The sequence below is a fragment of the Somniosus microcephalus genome, chromosome 16 (genome assembly GCF_052327205.1).
Source record: "Somniosus microcephalus isolate GS21.2 chromosome 16, FLI_Smic_1.0, whole genome shotgun sequence".
Classification (NCBI taxonomy): Eukaryota; Metazoa; Chordata; class Chondrichthyes; order Squaliformes; family Somniosidae; genus Somniosus; species Somniosus microcephalus.
In genome coordinates, this window is record NC_141002.1 from 16,001,621 (window position 1) to 16,024,055 (window position 22,435).

The following is a 22,435-nucleotide window of genomic DNA, read 5'->3' on the forward strand; positions in this document are numbered from 1 at the left end:
CCCCTTCCCTGGCTTGCTGAGCCATTTGTGTTAGTTTTGAAGCAATTTTCCCATTTTTTGAGGTTCGGAAGGGAATTCAGCTTTAAGTGCTGAGAATTCCCATTTGGGACTGCTTTTTAATGTTAATGTTTTTTTTGAAAGGCAGTGAAGGCTGAAAACTGCATTTTTCACTGCATTGTAATTTTTATTAGTTCTGAGAGCATTACCCCTTTAATTCATAGCCCTTGTAATTGCCCCCATGCCTTGCGAACTCCACAGCCTTGCTCCCAGAGGCTGTAAGAAGCTGCAATGCCGCTCCTGGATGGGAATTTCGGGTCGGAGGCCTCCGTTAACGCCACCAGGAGAGCGTTACACGGTAACATAGCGCTGTGCTACAAATCTCCAGCCCCCAGCGCGAATTTTTGCCCGGTAGCGCTGCAGCCATTTTCAGCAACCGTAAACTCGAGGCTACGGTGACATCGGCAGGTTTCTGTCCAATTTCTAGGCCCAGGTTTTTTTTTCTTCAAGTGTCTTGTTTCTGTATTTGTAAAGAGAAGACTAAGGGGAGGTTTGGTGCTAGTTTTTGAGATCTGGAGATGTTTGATAAGTTGGAAAGAGGCAAGTTGTTATGCTGTATACTGAATTCCAGAACCGGGGATGGGGGTGGTGGGGGTGGGGGGGGGGGGGGTGGAGGCTGCGGGGGAGCATACATTCAAAGTAGGGCAAACTAAAGTAAATAAGCAGATCAGACAGAATTTCTTGAGTGAAGGAGGGATTAATAAATGGAACAGTGCAGGTGGATCAGGGAAACTTGAAAAAAAAATGTTTTCAAAATGAAAGTGGACCAATTATTGGGGGAGAAAAGTGCGGGGGGAGTAATTAGATGGGCAGCTGGATGGGTTGTGGGCCTTCTCGGTGTGTTTGTTGGGTATGGGTATCAAGGAATATGGAACAAAGGCTGGTAAAGGAGTCGAGGAACTCCTGTACTTTAAGCAAAAGTAGTTCTTCAACTTATGCCTGAAAGGCTAATTAAAGCATCTACTCTGACTTATCAACCCCACCTAGCACAAAATAGGGGTTTCAATAATATTTTCCTGTGTTTGGGCTGCAGATTTGTTTTTCAAGAAGGAAACACAATCCACCTCATCCCCTTTAAACTGCTTGGATAGCTAAAATACCCATTGCATAAGTTCTATTGAGCAACATGTGGACTAGACTTGCAATTTTTCTGGACAATCTTCTCCCTCCTCCATCGAGGTGCCGGTTCATCGCTGGGGTCCATTTCACATTGTTCTACTTGTCCGATGGTGGAACCTGGGGTATAGCAATAGTGCCCCCTTGTGCCCTGAAACTTATATTCCTGTCTTTCACACATCTCTCCAAAGGAGGACCGATCAAAGAGGAAACCACATCAAAGCTAGCTCATTAGCATCTTAATTAGCGATCACCTCAGAGCCCCTTTCCTAAACTGGTATGAAAATGCTATGCTTTTAAAAAGCCAATGTTAAAGGTAACTCTTTCCAAATCCTTTCTGTAGAAAATGGGTCAAAAGATCCCAGAATGTTTATTTTATCCTGCCACTCCATGTTTGAATCCCTCCAATCCGGTTTCTGCCCTTCTACAGCACATTGCTCCTCTTCTTTGCCCCACCATTAGTGGCCATCCCTTCAGTCTCCTAGGTCCCACTCTGGAGTCCCTTTTCCAAACCTCACCAACCCTCAAGCTCCTTCCCTTCCTTTAAGACCATCCTTAAAACCCACATCTTTGCCCAGGCCTTTGGTCACCTCTCTCATCCTCCTTTGTCTAAATGTCCATTTTCCTCAAGCCAATGTGAAGCACTTTGGGATTTCTTTCTACATTAAAGGTGCTGGGAAAGTGCAACGTTTTGCTGTCCCTCCAGTCTAAATGCAGACTTCATTGCCATAAACTCACACCCATCCTCCTTACTTGCATGCATCCTTGTTAACGATCTCTGGCCCTCCTTGCTTATTGGATACAGGATAATCTGGCGCTATTTTCAACAAGTGTCGTGACGTGTTGTTTACTGTATTTCAGCTACTTCTCAGATACGTGCAACCATTTTGTCCATGGGGACGCGTTGGGGGTGGGACCGCTGGTTGTTAGGTTTCAGTCCCGCCCCCAACAATGTCCGGCCAACCCACGCTATTTTCCCTTGATTGACCTTGTCAATTAAGCCGGCCAATTAAGGGAAAGCCGGTGACAGAGGACATCAGCGTATGATATTTCATCTTTGAGAAGCTGTCAAACACTGACAATCTCTGTTCTATGGTGAGCCCTTGCACTGAAGGCACACCAAAACCTATTTCCTCAGCAGAAATCAGATGGCTGCTGCATCTGAGAATGCAGCAGGCATTCTGTCATCTCTGCCGTTGAGATGAGGCACCTCCGGATCCCCAAGGGTTGAAGCTTGCAAGAAGAAGCAAAGGTAAGTAAACTTTTTCTAACACTTTACACTCACCTCTCATACTTACCTCTCCACACTTGCACCCATCACTCACCCCCGCAGACCCACTGCTCGCCTCGCTGACCCTGGCAAGTTTCACAGCCGTCGGGAAGCCCGCACTTGCAGGGGTAAAATGGGGATAAGCCTCAAAACTGCCTGTTAACTACCTGTTAGCAGGCAGTTAAATGGCTGTAATCCCCTTCCCGCGTCGAGGAGACGGGTCCCTGCGCGAGTCGGGGACCCGCCTCCCGTGAAGATGGCACGGAGGTGGGTTGGGAACGGGTTCGGCACCCGCTCCCAGTTTCTGCTATTTTTCCGGCAGTCCCGCCTCCATACCCGCCTCCCCAGGGCTGGGAAAATTCCCCCCAATGTGTCTACCTCAGAGTTTAATCAGTTGGAATATCGAGTCACTGATGAAATGATTTTTGCAATCAGAGTTCCCAGGGAGACGATCGGAGAGCTTAGAATGTGTAAAATGTTAAAGAAGAGCACAATCAATCAAATCTAACCTCTCAGTGGGAAGTTAAAAAGATGTTTGAATCTGGATGAGCTTCAGCTTCACAAACAGATACAGGAGTTTTTACAATTGTGTACAATACCTGCATTGGTTGTCCGGATTGCAAAAAAAAGCCCATCAACATTCAGAGAAGCTTTGCAGCAAGGAATTAACTATTACAGCGTCATCGGTTTAGCAATGGGCCGGAGGAGCTGTTGCGCCACCCTCGTGTTAAGGGACCGCGTGCGCCTCACTGGAGACTGGAAACAGGCCAGGACTTCTTGATTTTACAAGAGCATGGTTTGAAGAGAGAGAGACTGAGGCTTTTCACTGCTGGCATGCTGCGGAGACACAAGGGACTTCTTCTTTAATCTGCTGTCAACAGAGACAGAAGGCAGATGTGTTCAAAATGTTGCTTTCATGTTTCCTTTCTCCTCCTCCCAGGGGATATAAAGGTTAACATCCCTGTTTCTCCTGGTTTCTGTTGATTGTCAGTTTGAATAGACTGGATGTACAAGACGTGCATTGTCAAGGTGAGGTCTGAAGCTCCTCTCTGGCACCCAGGGTGCCTGCAGCTCGCCCTTTGCCACGCCAAATCAACTGCAGTGTCTTCTGGGAAAAGCAACATTCAGTTGATGAATTTAGTCTCTCCGTTAGTTTGGCAAGAGCATCGTACTGCAGTATTACATCAAATACACAGCACAGAAACAGGCCATTTGGCCTAACTGGTCCATGTTGGTGTTTATTCTCCACACGAGCCTCCTCCCACCCCTCTTCATCTAACCCCATCAGCGTATCCTTCGATTCCTTTCTCCCTCATGTGTTTCTCTAGCTTCCTCTTGAATGCCTCTATGCTTTTCACCTCAACTACTCCTTGTGGTGGCGAGTTCCACATTATAGCCACTCTCTGGGTAAAGAAGTTTCTCCTGAATTCCCTGTTGGATTTATTAGTGACTATCTTATATTTATGGCCCCTAGTTCTGGTCTCCCCCACAAGTGGAAACATCTTCTCTGCGTCTACCCTATCAAACCCTTTCATAATTTTAAGACCTCTATCAAGTCACCCCTCAGCCTTCTCTTTTCCAGGGAAAAGAGCCCCAGCCTGTTCAGTCTTTCCCGATATGTATATCGTCTCAGTTCTGGCATCATCCTTGTGAATCTTTTTACCACCTTCACAAGTGCCTCTGTAGCCTTCTTATAATATGGAGACCAGAACTGTGCACAGTACTGCGAGTGTGGTCTAAAGAAGGTGCGATACATTTTTAAGTATAACTTCTCTGCTTTTCTCTCTATTTTCTCTCCACGGATGTTGCCTGGCCTGCTGAGTTTTTCCAGCATTTTCTGTTATTTCTCTGCTTTTCAGTTCTGTTCCTCCAGAAATGAACCCCCAGTGCTTGGTTTGCTATTTTTATGGCCTTATTAACCTGCGTCGCTTCTTTGCTCCTCTACCTTTCGCTCAACAACAGCGTCGTAAGGTAGTATTAACCAATATTCCCACCTCTAAATGCTGGGAACAAGATTCCCTCCCTTTTAGCTGTGGGAAAGGTGAGTCTCCGGTCTCTACCATGTCTTGATTCGGAGAAGCACATGAGCGAAAGTACAACACTTCTCCCACAGTACCCCTCAGATTAAAATTCCCCCCATCCCGCCTGAGAAACGGCTCGTTCCTTTCGACTGGAAGATCCAGACTCATCCTGTTTCTTTAACCAAAGTGTCATCCCAAACACACAAGAGAATGTAACTAACACCGGGAGCACAGTTTGCATTTAGAAGTAGTGTCTTTTTTGGAAATGATGCCTGATATCTCAATTGCGCTAAGACGTTTGCTGCCAATCATAGGAATAGGTAGCTTCCCCCTTAATATTAGGTGACAGAGACAGGACTGTTCCAGGGAGTCTTTGTCAAGCTGTCTCTTGTATAAGTGAAATTATAGCATGTGCCTTTAGATATACATCTTCCAAAAAAGGCCTGCCGGGTAATTTTCTGTAAAGATGGTGCCCTTTAAACAAGGCACAACTAAAAGTAACCTAGTTGGAACCACGGCTTCTGTTTAAGACAGAACTAAAACAAACAAAAAATGACTCTCCACTCCGTGGCTTGGGAAGGGACGAATTTTAGGGGAGCCTTGTAGGGAATGTTGCGGAAATGGGACCCCACACCTCACAGTGTTTCCCCACTCGGTCGATGTGCCACTACCTCAGACACTGCTTGCAGCAGCGCCCTTGTTAAATCTGTGAGTTGTTCAAGTAATTAATACTCAGACTTAATCAGTAACAATAAAACAGGTCTTTACTGGTTGGAGGTAGGGACTATACGTAGGTCTTTACTTCATGCCCACAGGCGGGAACTGAGGGGAGATCAGTACCCACAGTACTATTTATACCCCTATGGCCAGGAGTGGTACTGCGTATCACTACGCCCTACAAGTAGTGCAGTCCTGTCCATAGGTTCAAAGTAGCACACATATTACATACACAACATTCCTCCCTTCCTAGCTTTACAGTCATCTCCCCATTTAACATAACGTAATAACATATATACATATATAACTTCAGGTTTACATAACAGAATAACATAGATACATAGACAACTTCATGTCAAAACAGATCACAGATTCAGTCTCTGCGGAAAACAGTTCACAGATTCAATCTCTGTGGTGTAGTCGGTTCACGTTGCTGGAGTGACTCATTCAATAGTCCTTCCATGGATTTAACAGTTTGAACTTCCGAACTGAATTGGCTCCGTTCGGAGGGACCACGTGTGTGATCTGGTAGAGGTAATAATGGTTCAGATGGGTCATCTTCTGTTTCGACTTTTCCTTTTCTGCTTCTTGGAGACTCTCTGGGCTCCACTGTCAGCTGCCAGCTGCATGCGCAGTTCCTCCTTCTCTTCCTCCTTTTTCCGTAGTAGAGCCACCTTCTCCCGATGTTCCGTAGACTTTCGGTGCTCCTCCATGATTTCTGTATGGTGGGAGTCGAAGTTACAAGTTGGGCAGGACAGGACATAGTAATATTCGGTGTCGTCCTGATCTAGGCCAGCGAGAGGGTCTTCTATTTCCTCCATACCCAGCTGGGCGTTAGCCAGCTTTTGTTCCAAGTCCAGACATCTTTCCTGAAGAGACTTCTTCATGCGTACCTCTTCATCCAGCTTTTTCTGGGCTTTCAGCAAGTCGTTTACTAATGACCTCATTTGAGATTTTACTACTTCAACTTCTTTTGGAGATTGATTGATCGGACTATTCAATCCCTCTACCGGAGCAGCTGTTTCAGCGGTCTGTTGTTCTACGTTGACGTGAGTCAGCGTACTTTTGGCATCCAAGGGCTGCTCTGTTGCAGTCATCTCAGTCTGTGTTGCCACCTCAGCTCTTCCAATAACCTTTGAGAGCTCCGAACCCCTTTCGTTTGAATATTGAAGTTCGTGTTCAAGTTTTTCCCATTTCAGAGTCCTGTCCTTCAGCATATGCAGGAGTTGGCTGACCGTTAACTCCTCTGACATCAGACGTTTTGTGTGCTCCTGCTCCATTTTCTCCATCAGCTGCTTCTGTTGTCTTTCCAGATTCTCCAACTCTATATCAAAGAACTCTTTCGTTGCATTCAACTCTTGCTCAAAACGGCGAAGCATTTGTTCTAATTGCTGTTGTAGTTTGAAATGGAGTTGAGTTCGAGCCCGGTGTCCCTCAGAAATGGGCACATCAGTAGACTTGCCAGACTCAGAATCCACAGTTAAACTATGTTGTTGTTGCTCAGTGGAATTCTGTGCTGAAACTTTGTCTTTTGCACCTGAGTTGGGCTTACCATCATCCGTTCCAGAGTCTGGGCCGACTATCTTCACCGAGTTCTCACTCGTTATTGTTTGTAGGAAATGCCAGTCCATATTCATTTTCCTAATCCACTCCCGTCCTAGTAGTGGAGGACCTCCTTCAGATATCACATATAAGTCCATTATTTGACTGTCTTCGCCCTTGTGGACCACTGCAACCTCTATTTTCCCGATGGGGTACACTCTTTGCCCCGTGTATGTTTTCAATATAATCCCCGTATCCTGCAGGGGAATATGTTGGAATAACTTTCCGTAATCTTTCTTATTTATGACCGTCAATGCCGATCCAGTGTCCAATTCCAGTTTTACTTGGACTCCTTCTATCTGAAGAGTGACCCAAATTGTCTGGAGGTCTGCACCCTTACCAGCGTTGAGTACTCTTAAGCTAGCCAGTTCATTACAGCTTAAGCTAGCCAGTTCATTACTGCTAGCGTCTGAATCGGACTCCTGTTCGGTCACCTTGTGTACCTTTGCGTATTTTCCTTGCGGTGACTTCTTGTTGCTGGTCTTCTTCCCTGACCTGCATACTCTAGCTATATGTCCAAGCCTACCACAAGTTCTACATTCTTGGTTTTTAAACCAACACTGGTTCTGATCATGCGTTGTCTTTCCACAACGATAACATTTGCCAGAACTCACACCCAATTTGTGTGCACTGAGCTCCGGTGACCGTAGCTGCATTACTGCCGTGCCTCTCGCTGCGGCTTCGTGTGCTGCTGCCATAGTGACCGCCTTCTCAAGCGTCAGCTCATTCTCCTCGAGCAGTCGCTTTTGTGTATCCTGTTTAAATAAACCACACACAAATTTGTCTCGTAGTGCATCTGTCAGTCCCGTTCCAAACTTGCAATATTTCGCTAATTTACGCAATTCCAGCAAATATTCAGCATTGCTTTCATGCTGTAGCTGCCTTCTGTCGTAAAATTTAAATCGTTCCGCTAGCATCAGCGGCGTGGGGTTTAGATGATCTTTCAGGACAGTAACAATCTCATCGAACGTCTTATCCGCCGGTTCATCTGGTGATAACAGGTGTTTCAATTGCCCGTATGTCTTCGCACCCATTAAATTTAATAATGTTAGAGCTTTATCTTGGTCACGAATTTTATTGGCCTTACAATAATTTTTTACTCTTTCAACATATATGGCCCAATCTTCGAGGTCACTATCAAAGGTGCTAATATTCCCGTGTTTAGGCATTGTAGATTTGCAATTTCTCAGATTTTTTTTTTTTTACTGCTATCCAAGATGGCGGCTTCCCGCTCTTGCCGTCGTCCTCCGCCCACAAAATGGCGGTTTTCCCGCGCTTGGCGGTCTTCACCCGTCCCCCAACGCCGTCTCCCTTCAGCCCCCGAGTGCGGCCCTTATCTTCGCCGCGATCGCCCGAGTGCGGCCCTTATCAGCGGATGCGATCGCTGGATCGCGAAGCGGCTCTCGGCTCTTATCAGGAGATGCAATCGCTCTGTTGAAACGCCTCCCGCTCGAAGCGGCTCTCGCGCCCTATTCCTCCAGCTCCCCCAGCCCCGTTCGTGCGGCCAACGCGGTCGACTGCCTGTCGCGTCGCTGCCCGGCTCAGACAACGGCTTACCCACCACCAAGCTGGAGAAGAAGCTGACGGTCGCCGATGGAGGCTCCGAGGTCAGGATGTCTTCCAGTGGGGTGGAGAGGGTGGAAACCTCTCTGCAACGTCCTGGCTGTGGACAAAGCTGCCGTGGAGTGACTGCCGCAGGGTCCGAATCATCCTCGTCGCCAGTGTTAAATCTGTGAGTTGTTCAAGTAATTAATACTCAGACTTAATCAGTAACAATAAAACAGGTCTTTACTGGTTGGAGGTAGGGACTATACGTAGGTCTTTACTTCATGCCCACAGGCGGGAACTGAGGGGAGATCAGTACCCACAGTACTATTTATACCCCTATGGCCAGGAGTGGTACTGCGTATCACTACGCCCTACAAGTAGTGCAGTCCTGTCCATAGGTTCAAAGTAGCACACATATTACATACACAACAGCCCTCAATGACTTACACACTGTCCAAAGCCAGTATTCACACAGGGCTCTGTGAGCTCCCCAACCCATCCCCACTATATCAGTGAGAGACCCTGGCCCCTAATTAAACATACTCATCTTTGTACAACCCTCAGTGGAGGTGTTTGCAAGTACCGTGTGATAAACTTTCTGAATTCAATTAAGCCTTTGCCCCTTCCCTCCTCTCCTGCCGTGTTGACTCCGGGCATCGTTCCAGTGCCTTATCCAAGTCTGTGTGTTGGCAAGCTATTTGGACGTGGAAGGCATCATAGCTCAGCTTGATCCTGTTCTCAACCAGCGCCCACACACAGCTCTGGTAGGAGGTTGCTGGATAGCAATCAGGAACAGGAACCCTGGCCGATCTTCCTCGCTCTAACCTAGAGGTGCCGAAGTCTATTTTAGCATCCCATCTGGCTCTTGGTCTGATATTTGCGAACTCAGAACAGAACAGGGATCAAACCTGGTCTGTGTTGTTGTGTTGTTCCGTTGTTCACTGGATAAACCTGCTGAACCATTGGGGAAGACACTTTTATATATACCCTGTCTCCTTCACTTTTGACAATATCAGAAGCCACATTTGAGATTTTTGATGGTCATGGAATTATGGAGCCCAATATAATTCCCAAGAATGCTGTAAATGGAGAGCTTCCATTCTCCTAAGTAAGCAGTTACCACCTCTGCTCACCTAAGCATTGGTGCATCAAACAGGCTTAGTATTGAGCTGTGTTGATCCTTGCTTATTAACTGGACATTAGTTGCACGGACATTAATAAAACCACAGCAGAAAGTGAGAGGCGAAAGATTTGATTGTAAATGATACTGGCCTGAAATTATGGCCTTACAGTGTTTATTGCAAGTGGAATTTGCTTTCATTTGCTTGATGTAACATATAAATTGTGTTGCAATGAATCGAGGGAGCGTTACACATGAAGATTGTAAACAGGATTACATCTGATGAGAATTTGTGAGGATAAGTAGTATGCTAAAACCAATCCAGTTCTTGAATGTACGACTCGTATCGCCTGATGGTAATCAAGTTGTTAGCTTTTATCTTCTGTTCACAGATCAACTTACTTCCCCTTCAGTTCCTTCACTGTTTGACTCGGGTCTATTGAACTGGATATATCAGCTTGGATTAATTGTTGTCCGTGCTATGATACAATAGGATTGTAGGAATTACCGAGACCAGAGAAGATTATTGTGATCTTTTGCAGCCTCTCCTCTTAGATCAAGTGGCAGATCCCAGCTCTCAATTTTACTTCCCCTTTGCTGCTCTCCCTGACTGTATTTTCCATAATACAGTGACCAGAATTGTACACACTAGTCCTGGTGGGGCTGGACCATGTTCAGAATCACTTCCTGACATTTGTGCGCTATTCCTCTGTCTCCACAGCCCAAGATTGTAAATTCTCTCCTTATAGCTGCTGCACATCTGCGCTGATGCATTCACTGATCTGTCCACCAGTGTCTCCAAATTGCCTCTCCTATCGCGTGTCTGTAGAATTGTACCATTTCGCTTATATTGCCACTGTTTAATAACCTTTCCCAATCTCATGAATTTGCACGAACCCACGTCCGGTGGCATCTGCCACTCATCAGTCCAGCTCCCCAGACTATCCAGCATTTTCTGTCTTTGATCAGCCTGTTCCCTGTTGTTTGCAGTCCCTCCCAATTTGGTACCATCTGCAAACTTGGAGGCCTAGAAATTTAGTGGCCTGCGCCACCAGTTTGCGCCCAAAGAGGGCTTTTGCGCCACTGGCCAAACCTACCGTGATATTTAGCGGGGCGCTAATGGCGGCGTTAGCCTGTAGCACTGCGCCACCACCGATGACGTCATCGGTGTGCGCAGCGCCCCGCTATCGCCCCACTGGCCATATTTGGTCGCTGCCGCCTCCTCCGCGCCAGCCGCTAACAGCGACCGGTACACAGGGGCCTACCTGTGCCGGTAGTGGGGCGAGTTAAGGTGGAGGTGCGGCCGGCCGCTTTTTCGGCGGCCGCCTGCCCGCACCTCCGTCCCCGGCCTCCTACACCCCCCCCCCCCCCCGCGGCATTGCTGGCTGTTTCCAGAGAGCCCGGCACTTCTCCTTGGTGCCGGGCTCATTTGCCGGCACTCGCGAGCGGGGATCGCGCTGTTGCAGGCACCTCCCCCTTAAGAGTGAGAGGAAGGCCTGCAGTACCGCAGGCTGCCGTGCCGCAGCGTGTGGCGCTGCGGCACTTTGCACGCCGATATTCAGTTTCAGCGCCCCAAGCGGGGCGCCGAAACCCTTGTTTAGCGGCCGGCTTCCACTTGGGGCGCTGAAACTGAATATTCCGCTGGCGCAAGTGGCTCCGCGCGCAGCGGTAATTCCGGCGCCCAGGCGAGCTGGGCGCCCCAAAGTGAATTTCTAGGCCGGAGAGTTTTGTTTCTGTCCCCACTTCCAAGTCATAACAATCATACAATCATAGAATAGTACAGCATAGAAGGAGGCCATTCGGCCCATCGAGTCTGCGCCGGCTCTTTCGAAGAGTAATCCAGTTAGTCCCACTCCCCCGCTCTTTCCCTATAACCCTGCAATTTTTTCTCCTTCAAGTATTTATCCAATTCCCTTTTGAAGGCTACAATTGAATCTGTATCCACTGCCCTATCAGGCAGTGCATTCCAAATACTAACCACTCGCTCCATAAAAACGTTTTCCCTCATGTCGCCTCTGGTTCTTTTGCCAGTCACCTTAAATCTGTGCCCTCTGGTTATCGACTGGATATTGCACCATCAGATCCAGTATAAAGCTTCATGTTTAGCCTGACAACATACCTGAACTTCCATCTCAAAGGAACATCCCCTACCGTACCAATGTGACGTTTTCCCCCCCCATTAGTCACACCAGACATCAGGACCTCAGTGCGAATGCCACGTTGGGGCCGAGACATACTGAACCACATCGTTGAACCAGATTGAAACTGCACTCAAATTTTTCATGTCATTTTTACAGTGAGGACCAGCCCCAGCACTGATTCCCATGCTGATCAAGCTCCACATGCAACCACCCTTTGCATCCCCTGTTTCAGACAATTTTCAATCAACTTCAGAAACACCCTACCTATGCTTTTTAATTCCAATCTCGTGCACCAATCTTCTGCCTGGCACTTTTATCAAAAGCTCTGCTGAACTCTAAATAAAGGATCAGCCACTAAAGGTCCCCCTGTCCACATCGTTTATTTACTCCTCAAAGAACTCCAAGATGGTCATCAGACATGATGTCCCTCTCATTAAGCCAAGCGGGCTCCCTCTTATGGTTCTGTATTGACCCATGTGGTTAATCATTCATTTCCTCAGGATGCCATTCAGTATCTTCCCACCGGGCAGCACGGTGGCATAGTGGTTAGCACTGTTGCCTCACAGCGCCAGGGACCCGAGTTCGAATCCGGCCTCGGGTGACTGTCTGTGTGGAGTTTGCACATTCTCCCCGTGTTTGCGTGGGTTTTCTCCGGGTGCTCCGGTTTCCTCCCACAGTCCAAAGATGTGCGGGTTAGGTTGATTGGCTATGATAAATTGACCCTAAGTGTTAGGGGGATTAAATACGTGGGGTTACGGGGATAGGGTGGGATATGTGTAGGGGTTACGGGGATCGGGTGGGATATGTGTCGGTGCAGGCTCGATGGGCCGAAATGGCCTCTATCTGTACTGTGGGGTTTCTGTGATTTCTGTGAATAATAGATGTCAGGCAAACTGGCTCTGCCCCTTGTTACAGATTGAGGTCATGTTCCCTTTTTTTCCAATCCTCAGTCACAATCTCCATTTCCAAGGATTGCCTAAAGATATGTGAGCGAGTGTGATCAATGTCATTAGATAGTACCCTAGGATACAATGTATCTGGACCAGGGGAATTGTCTCCCTTCGATTTGTCCATCTCCTCTTTGTCGCTTACATCTATTTTTCTTAGAATCCCAGCACCTTACCGTGGAAATTCTACCCCAACAGTAAGAAAGCTGTTTGAGGTTTCCTCTGTGGAAACAGACACAAAGATTTCATTTAGCATGCTTGCCATTCCTTGGTGACCTGATTGAATGTTTCCTTTGAAGCCCTTCAGTCGTTCCACTGTTTCCCTGCCTGTCTGTTGGCCACAAATATATTCCCAAAACAGCTATCCCCTCCCCTCCTCTAGGTCCCTTCATTATTTAATCCATATGTTTTCTGTCATGTTACTCCCTTTATGATCCTCCCAGTTTATCCCTGATAAATTCCAATCTCCCATAACAATTTCGTTCAGTCCCCCACATCTTTCCCTTATTTGAGTATAAAGTTTCAGGTCTGTTATTTCTTCTTGAACTGGTGACCTAGAACCAATTCCAATCATTAGTTTCTTCTTCTTTATAACTCAAACCGTAACATTTCCAACTTAACTACACCCGCTTCTAATTTGTCGAGCTCTTTCGTTCATGTCGTCCTTAACATAAAGAACCATTTCCTCTCCTACTTCATTCTTTCTATCCCTGCGAAGCAATCTATTCCCCCGTAAATCAGCCAAGTATCTGGTCACATCCACATTGCCCTAACTTTGTTAGTGCAGACTTCAAGATTTCCAGTTTTGTTGCTAAGACTCTTGTGATTTGTGGCTGTAATTTTGAGACTCCAGTACTTCAGCCTGATGTGTCCATTATTACTATCACCCTTCTTTGCAGCCATGCCCTTGTTAGTTGCCACATTTCCTACACTTGTTATTGCTTTTTCTCCGTTACAACAGTGAACTCACATCAAAAGTATTTCATTGGCTGTAAAGCGCTTTGGGACCTCCTGAGGCTGTGAAAGGCGCTATAGAAATGCAAGTCTTTCTTTCCAAAATTCCTTCCTCGTGCTGCAATTTTTGTGCTCCCTATCCCTTCTTGTTCTAATATTCACTATTCCATCCATTATATAGCCTTTACTTGCCCCTGCTTTCAGCAACTATCTCATTTCACTATGGTAAAGACTTGGGCTGGATAGTCTACAGAGACTCAGCAATGCAGTACACCGCTACGTCTATGTGTGTTTGTATATTTGCACAGGGTAACTCCTAAAATTTCTTGCCTACAATGATGAAATGTTGGAATGTTGTGTGTTAAGAAGAAGGACTTTTTTTAAAATTCGTTTATGGGATGTGGGCGTCGCTGGCAACGCCAGCATTTATTGCCCATCCCCAATTGCCCTTGAGAAGGTGGTGGTGAGCCGCCTTCTTGAACCACTGCAGTCCGTGTGGTGAAGGTACTCCCACAGTGCTGTTAGGGAGGGAGTTCCAGGATTTTGACCCAGTGACGATGAAGGATCTGCGATATATACTTCTAAGTCAGGATGGTGTGTGACTTGGAGGGGAACTTGGAGGTGGTGATGTTCCCATGTGCCTGCTGCCCTTGTCCTTCTAGGTGGAAGAGGTCGCGAGTTTGGGAGGTGCTGTCGAAGAAGCCTTGGTGAGTTGCTGCAGTGTATCTTGTAGATGGTACACACTGCAGCCATGGTGCGCCGGTGGTGGAGGGAGTGAATGTTTAAGGTGGTGGATGGGGTGCCAATCAAGCGGGCTGCTTTGTCCTGGATGGTGTCAAGCTTCTTGAGTGTTGTTGGAGCTGCACTCATCCAGGCAAGTGGAGAGTATTCCATCACACTCCTTACTTGTGCCTTGTAGATGGTGACAAGGCTTTGGGGAGTCAGGAGGTGAGACACTCGCCGCAGAATACCTAGCCTCTGACATGCTCTTGTAGCCATAGTATTTATGTGGCTGGTCCAGTTAAGTTTCTGGCCAATGGTAACCCCCAAGGATGTTGATGGTGGGGGATTCGGTGATGGTAATGCCATTGAATGTCATGGGGAGGTGGTTAGACTCTCTCTTGTTGGAGATGGTCATTGCCTGGCACTTATCAGCCCAAGCCTGAACGTCGTCCAGGTCTTGTTGCATGCGGGCATGGACTGCTTCATTATCTGAGGAGTTGTGAATGGCACTGAACACTGTGTAGGCATCAGCGAATATCCATTTCTGACCTTATGTTGGAGGGAAGGTCATTGATGAAGCAGCTGAAGATGGTTGGACCTAGGACACTGCCCTGAGGAACTCCTGCAGCGATGTCCTGGAGCTGTGATGATTGACCTTCAATCACCACAACCATCTTCCTTTGTGCTAGGTATGACTCCAGCCAGTGGAGCGTTTTCCCCCCAATTCCCGTTGACTTCAGTTTTACTAGGGTGCCTTCATGCCACACTCGGTCAAATGCTGCCTTGATGTCAAGGGCAGTCACTCTCACCTCACCTCTGAAATTCAGCTCCTTTGTCCATGTTTGGACCAAGGTTGTAATGAGGTCGGGAGCCGAGTGGTTTTGGCGGAACCCAAACTGGGCATCAGTGAGCAGGTTATTGGTGAGTAAGTGCCGCTTGATAGCACTGTCGATGACACCTTCCATCACTTTGCTGATGACTGAGAGTAGACTGATGGAGCGGTAATTGGCCGGGTTGGATTTGTCCTGCTTTTTGTGGACAGGACGTACCTGGGCAGTTTTCCACATTGTCGGATAGATGCCGTGTTGTAGCTGTACTGGAACAGCCTGGCTAGAGGCTCGGCTAGTTCTTACTTGCATTTATTTAGCACCTTTCTCGACCTCAGGACATCCTAATGCGATTCCGTCAGTGAAGTCTTTTTGAAGTGTAGTCACTGTTGTAATGTAGGGAAACACGGCAGCCAATTTGTGCACAGCAAGGTCCCACAAATTGCAATGAGATAAATGACAAGATAATCTGTTCTAGTAAAGTTGGTTGAGGGTTAAAATGTTGGCCAGGACATGGGGTGAACTCCCCTGCTCACCTTCAAATAGTGCCATGGGATCTTTTATGTCCACCTGAGAGGGCAAACGGAAACTCGCTTTAACATCTCACCTGAAACACGCCAGTACTGTGCTGAAATGTCAGCAGACAATATGTGCTCAAGTTTGTGCAAGGGAACATGAAAAGGGATTTGATTCTTCAGAATTATGTTTAAAGAAAGACAGCGTGACATATTCTGGTGTGTGACTATTATGTAACGAGCATTTGTACAGTTAGAATGTTATATAGTGGAAGTCAATTGGTACATTGGAGTGCTCCGCCAGGGCTTTCTGCTACCGCACTTAACCACCCGCCATTTTCTGCCCACTCATTTTAACGGGAGAAAAATCATGGGCTGACGTGATATGAAGCGAAAAACCTAGCCCTCCTCTTTGAAGTGGTTTGGAGCTACATTTTAATAGGACTGAATAAATAAAATGTTATTCTGAGGAAGCGCTGCACTCTCGGAGGTGCCGTGCTTCGGATGAGATGTTAAACGCGGCCCGTCTGCCCTCTCAGGTAAAAGAATCCCTTGGCACTATTTTGAAGAAGAGCAGGGGAGTTCTCCCTGGTGTCCTGGTCAACACTTATCCCTCAATCAACATCACTAAAACAGATGATCTGGTCATTATCACATTGCTCTTTGTGGGACCTTGCTGTGCACAAATTGGCTGTCGCGTTTCCTACATTTCAACAGTGACTACACTTCAAAAAGTACTTCATTGGCTGTAAAGCGCTTTGGGACGTCCTGCAGTTGTGAAAGGCGCTATAGAAATGCTGGAATTCTATTTGGTGTGACGAGGGGATGCTATAGTATTTTGGAACAGTAGTTTGATATTCTGAGTTCTCAGCTTGGCCCACGTAGAAGCAAGCATTGAAAAATCACCAGCAGTTTCCCTTCTCTTGAAATTTTCCAAGCGAGGACTCAGAAAATCTACCCTATTGTGTAATGGGATTGAATATAACTTGAAGTATTGCAATGTGTACAATGGGACTGAGTAGAAATTGGTTTGGTGCATTGGAAATCTGTACAACACAATGGGAACTAATTTAATCTGAAGGCATTCTATCGAAAGGGAGCTAATAGGAACTGACTCGCTGTATTGAAATTCAATAGAATAGAACATGATTTGGCTCTTTCGAATCGGGAGGACAAAGTTAGGACTGACGTCAAGATTAATTGGTGCTTTTTTATTTGATTATCCCCAAGGATCAATAAGAAATTACAGTTGTCTCTCTTTGGACAACTTACTTGCGGCTAGTCAATTTAACAGGGCAAATTGGGGAGCGAGACCAAGAAATATTTCTTCACACAGAGGGTGCTCAACAGCTAGAGCAGGGGCCAGGAAGGGTAGAAACATCTGGATGATGTGCTAAGGAGACAGTCGAGTCGGTATTCTGGAAGGATGGCACCAGACGGCCCTTCTTCAATGGACCCTACCCTGTGAATTCGGTTCCCAGATTAGGGATTTATTTTTTTGTGCGTGCGGAATTAACAGTAACTCACTTTCTTTGCATCTAGACTTTTGACGAGTTTTCTTAACAAAGGGAATATGTTTCTGTGTCTCCCAGGTGTTATCCTGCTGCTGTTGGACAAGCTGCGGAAGATGAAATGGGAGCAGATGTGGCGTCTGACTGCTGAACGGGAGCTGATGAACATGCTGTCCACTTCACTGGCTGATCAGGTACACACACTTGTTCCTATGACATTAACTCAGTCCATTGCAGTGAACCTCTGATACATTTTTAACATGTAACTACAGAGACTGGATTCTACCATTAACTCCCCCCACAGGCACAATCAGGAAAAGAGGGGGACTTGTCCTCCTTAAATTTATTGGGCCGTGTTTTCCGATCCCTACGGGATGCGCTGAAAACCGGCATTTCCGATCTGTCAAGAATGCTCTTGACAGATCGGACGCCTGCCCTGGAGAAGGGCCTCTGTGGGCGGATAGTTCCGCTTTCTGGAGACCCTCCGCCCGCAGAAAACCCTTAGAAATCTTACGCCTGGTAAAAGCAGGCGTAAGGGCCTGCTTTTACCAGCATAAGATTTAAAAAAAGTAAAAAAAATCACTCATTTATCATTTTAAAATACTTTTAAAAAGGTAAGTTTATTTTTAGACCCGTAAAAAACTTTAATTATTTTTTTCAAAAAATTAAATTTTGTTTAAAATATTTAATTTATTGTAATTTCAACTCATTTTAAAAATGTGATTTAAAAAAAATGTATTTAATGTTTTACAGTGTTTTTGGGGTGATCTCCATTCATATATTTGACAGGTCTATCTGTCAAGTGTATGAAGGGGGATTCCCTTCTTTGATTGGTTCCCCATGGCCCACGTGATCCCAGGGACGCTTGCGAACCGCATGTGCCCCTGGGATACGTGGGCCCTGCACATTTCGAGATGGAGAGAGGCCCAGGAGCGGAAGTGTCCGGACCTCAGGAGCCCTCAGGTAAGTTCGTAGATTTTTCCAGATCGGAGGCCTCCGCACGCATTGTTTTTGATCAGGTTGCATCTTCCTCTCCCCTGCCTCGAATCTCAGAATTACCCTGGTGAATTCTCTCTTCCCTCCTCTACCCAGCTCTTTATCTGTCTTTCCCTTCTTTAATCTCCTCGCTCAAAGTCCCAGAGTTGTCCATGGGTAACTGTGTAGTGTAACTAACGCCAGTGCTCCAGTCTGCCACAGGATCGACTAACGCATTCTTGCAGACACCCAGAGAGGAATAAAAGGAAGCATCAACAGCACATTCCAGTGCAAGGACAGCTTTTGTCAGGCAATATGTGAGAGTGACAATGGTGAGAAAGAAGTCCGCAGGGACGTTTTCTGCCCTCCGAGTTCTTTGTTGGGAGATAAACAATTTTAATTAAAGAAAAGTCATTTTTTGAATTGTCTATTATAGTATAGACATGACACATTTTTCAACTAGGTGTTTCAATACGTGGCCTCACTTATAAAGACATAGTACCCATTGCGCAAAAGGTTCCTCAGGTTCAGGATTATCACTGGAAAAATGAAGGGAGAAGCTAGAAAAAAGTCTTTAGAGGGTTATTAAAACGGGGAATGCTTCTCCACGCTGGCTACTGAGACATGGGAGTCCTTTTTTTATCTAACTCAGCGACAGGAAGCCGACAGAATCGGGTGGAACGCTGGATTTACATCCACCCGATACCACGCTCCATCGACTATAATGAAGAGTGGAATCGGGCAGGCTGTGAAACCACGTCGCACCCATTCCCTTCAGTTTCCCGCCCGGCAGGTTATATTCAAATTGCACCCTTTTAGATTTTAACATCATTAACAGGGGATTGGATAAGTGTTTGAAAAGGAAGAATAATAGAAAAGATATGGGGAAAGGGTACGGAAATGCATCAGAGGAATGGCCGCCTTTTATGATTCTATAAAAATCGGGCTCAGCGGAGATATGTGTCGACTTTTATTCAGTCTGAGAAACGAATTGCAACTTTACTTGAACGTGGAGACCTTCCCCAACCATGGTAGACGCGTGCTTGGCCTGCAACACAATGAAGTAACTTACTGAGGCTTGGGGAAGAAATCGTAGCAGTTATGCTGATGATGAGCCATTCCACAGTGCAAGTGTAAAAGGATGACGAGAAATCATAGCTTATTCACACTTGGGCAGTTTGACAGGAAGAAGCCAAAGCCAAGCTTGGCTATATGGAGGCTCAGATTTATTACAGCGGTAAAGCAAGGAGTGTGCAGCAAGCCTGTGTTGAACTGGAGGAGGGAATGGCAATTTTTAGTGGTTGCTTTATCGAGAGGCTGTTCATTCGGCCTGAAAATAAGCACGGTGTCCAGGTACACAAATCACGAAAAGCTAGTACACAGGTACAAAAAGCAATCAAAAAGGCTAATGGAAAGCTAGCCTTTATCTCAAGGAGGCTGGAATACAAAGTGGAGGAAGTTATGCTTCAGTTGTACAGAGTTGTGGTCAGAGAGCATCTGGATCACTGCGTTCAGTTTTGGGCACCGCTCCTCAGGAAGGATATATTAGCTTTTGGAAGTACTACATCGCAGATTCACCATTTATGATACCAAGGATTAAAGGGTTAAAATATGAGGACCCATTGCATAAACTTGGGTTGTATTCCCTTGAGTTTAGACGGTTGAAGGGTGATGTAATCGAGGTGTTTTATATAATAAAGGGATTCGATAGGGTAGATACAGAGAAACTATTTCCCCTGGTGGGGGAATCCAGAACGAGGGGGCATAACCTTGAAATTAGAACCAGGCCATTCAGGAGTGAAATCAGGAAGCACTTTTTCCACAAAAGTTAGTGGAAATCTGGAACTCTTCCCCCCCCCCAAAAGGCATGGATGCGGGGGGTCAATTAAAATTTTCAAAACTGAGGCCAACAAATTTTTGTTGGCTAAGGGTATCAAGGGATATGGAGCAAAGGCAGATGAATGGGGTTGAGGTGCAGATCAGCCGCGATCTAATTAGATGGCGGAACAGACTCGAAGGGCTGAATGGCCTATTCCTGTTCCAATTGGTGAATAATAAACCTTCCTTTAGTTTATTTTTTGAAGGACCAGTTTTACAGAATATTACTGCCGTTGGTACAGAACATCTTTTTTTAATGAGTGTAACATTGTTCGCTCTCCTTTTGGTGCCAGCCTCTTCCTACCACACATCCTCAAGCCAGAAAAGTAAAATTGCCCAGACAAGGGTGTCCAAACTATAGCACTTGGGCCACATGTAGAATGCCCATTATTAAGAACCACTGAACTCACAAACTGAATTAAAAATTGCAGTATATCCCTCAACTAACAAAATGCCCTCAGTCAATTGATGAAAACAAAAGGAACCTTCTTAATCAGAGATGCAGTCAGCACTCTGTATGGATTTCAAATGTCCTAAAATTTCAACATTGGCTGCGTATTTTCTTCTTTCCTCTTTTCTACTGCCACGTTTCTCCCTCCTTCCTATAATGTATGAGGCTGGATTATGAGGAGTATTGGGAGAGCATCGAACCCTGGGGCCCTTCCTTGCACTGCACAGCTGGGAAACTCATGCGATAAGGTCACTACGCAATTCAAGTGGCTTATCCACACTTTGAAGTGCATGTGAGTTTGAAGCGTAAAATGGTCCCGAGGTTGGTGTGTTACAGAGCGCCATTGTGATCAATTTTAATGTGGCACCCCCATTTAGTTTGTAATACTGCACACTTGCTAAGTTTATAGTGTCACAGTCATTTGGAACATAATGCACCTGGTTATATTCTTGCTCTGTAATTTAATATGTGGTGCCACCATTTTAGTTTCAGTGTTCTGGTTATTTAGAATGCGCGGGTATGTTTGCCTCTGGTGGCTAAAGTATATGGAAAAGATAAAAGAGTCAATCTCATTTTATAGTTGCACAGATACTTTCATTCACATTAGCACTAAGAGGGAAACACAGAAGTTCAAGGTCTTGATAGTGCAGACAACCAGCTTAATAAAATGTTTCAAATACATGAATCATTACACGCACCCAAAGTAACAGTGATTTATGAAGACTAGTCTGGAATATCAAGTTAACTATCTCCCAGCAATACATGTAGCACCTTTGGCTCTCAATAGTCAAAAAGAAGCTTCAGGCAGTTTCAGCCATTACCATTCAGCCAAAGATATTTCATGGAGCCAAGAGCCAACGCACCAAAAAACCAGGAGGACTGTAATTGGGGCATAACGGGTTTTGTTATTAAATGGGAAATGTACACTGTAAACGGCTAACTATTGGCATGAGCTTTCCTCCTCCTGTCGAAAGTGGCTCAAGACGGGGGTTCTGCCTGTTGGCACCACCCAACCCATCTCCCTGGATCAGGGTCAATGCCATAAGCAGGCCTGGTTCCCAGCAGTATCTTTACAGTCCAGCATTGCAGCGAGAAACGTATCACGGTGATGGAGTGGAGGACTCGTCGCAGCACAGGAAATGGTAGGTCCTCTGTTAAAGGGACCAGAAAGGCCCTAAAAGTGCCCCCTAAGGTTACTCTAAAGACCAAACCAGCAGTTTTAAGAGGCCAAAACAAGGATTTCGCCCGCCTCAACACCCCCTCTTACTGACTCTTGGGAGCAGTCTTGCTATGGGTCAGCAGTACTGAGGCAAGAAGGTTGGGAGTTTGGCCGGAGTTTCAAGCAGCCCTGCTATCATGTGGTGAGATGGGCGGTTGACATCCTTGTCAGTGGAACTGGCAGGAAAAGAACAGGAGGGCAGAGTTAGAGGCAGCGATTCAGCAGTAAGGTTTGCCCACGGTGCTTTGCTCCCTTAGTAGTCTACCTGTGCCAATTTGCGCACAGCAAAGTCCACAAACAGCAATTAAATAAATGACCAATTAAACTGTTCTGGTGGTTTTGATTGAGGGATAAATATTGGCTAGGACACCTGGAGAACATCCTCTGCTCTTCAAATATTGCCATGGGATATTACCCACCAGTGAGGGCAAATGGGGCCTTGTTTTAATGTCTCACCTGAAAGACGGCACCTCCGACAGTGCAGCACTCCCTCAGTACTGCACTGAAGTGTTAGCCGAGATTAGGTGCTCAAGTCCTGGAGTGGGGATTGAACCCACAACCTTCTGACTCAGAGGGGAGAGTACTACCATTGAGCCAAGGCTGACACCAGATATCACTGGCATTGACTGCATCTGCCACATGCTGCCAATCACACTGACCCCCCCCCCCCGTCTTCCTGACCCCTCCCCCTTTCTAGTCTGGATGGAGAGACTTGCATTTATAGAGCGCTTCTCATGACCTCAGGACATTCTAAAGTGCTTCGCAGCCAGTGAAGTCCTTTTGTAGTGTAACGATGGGAAACCAGCATCACTGAATAATCTCATCTTCTCTGCCGAGTGCTGC

The 22,435-nt window shown here is 46.3% G+C and overlaps 1 protein-coding gene across 1 annotated transcript in view; it reads left to right on the plus strand.

Moving 5' to 3' along the window:
* Positions 1-22,435, plus strand: part of LOC147105984 (xylosyl- and glucuronyltransferase LARGE1) — a 1,047,399-nt gene that overhangs the window by 877,681 nt on the left and 147,283 nt on the right. Inside the window, exon 6 of the mRNA XM_086008605.1 lies at positions 17,151-17,263. Coding sequence (XP_085864731.1) covers positions 17,151-17,263 — 113 coding nt within the window. The remainder of the gene's footprint in view (positions 1-17,150; positions 17,264-22,435) is intronic.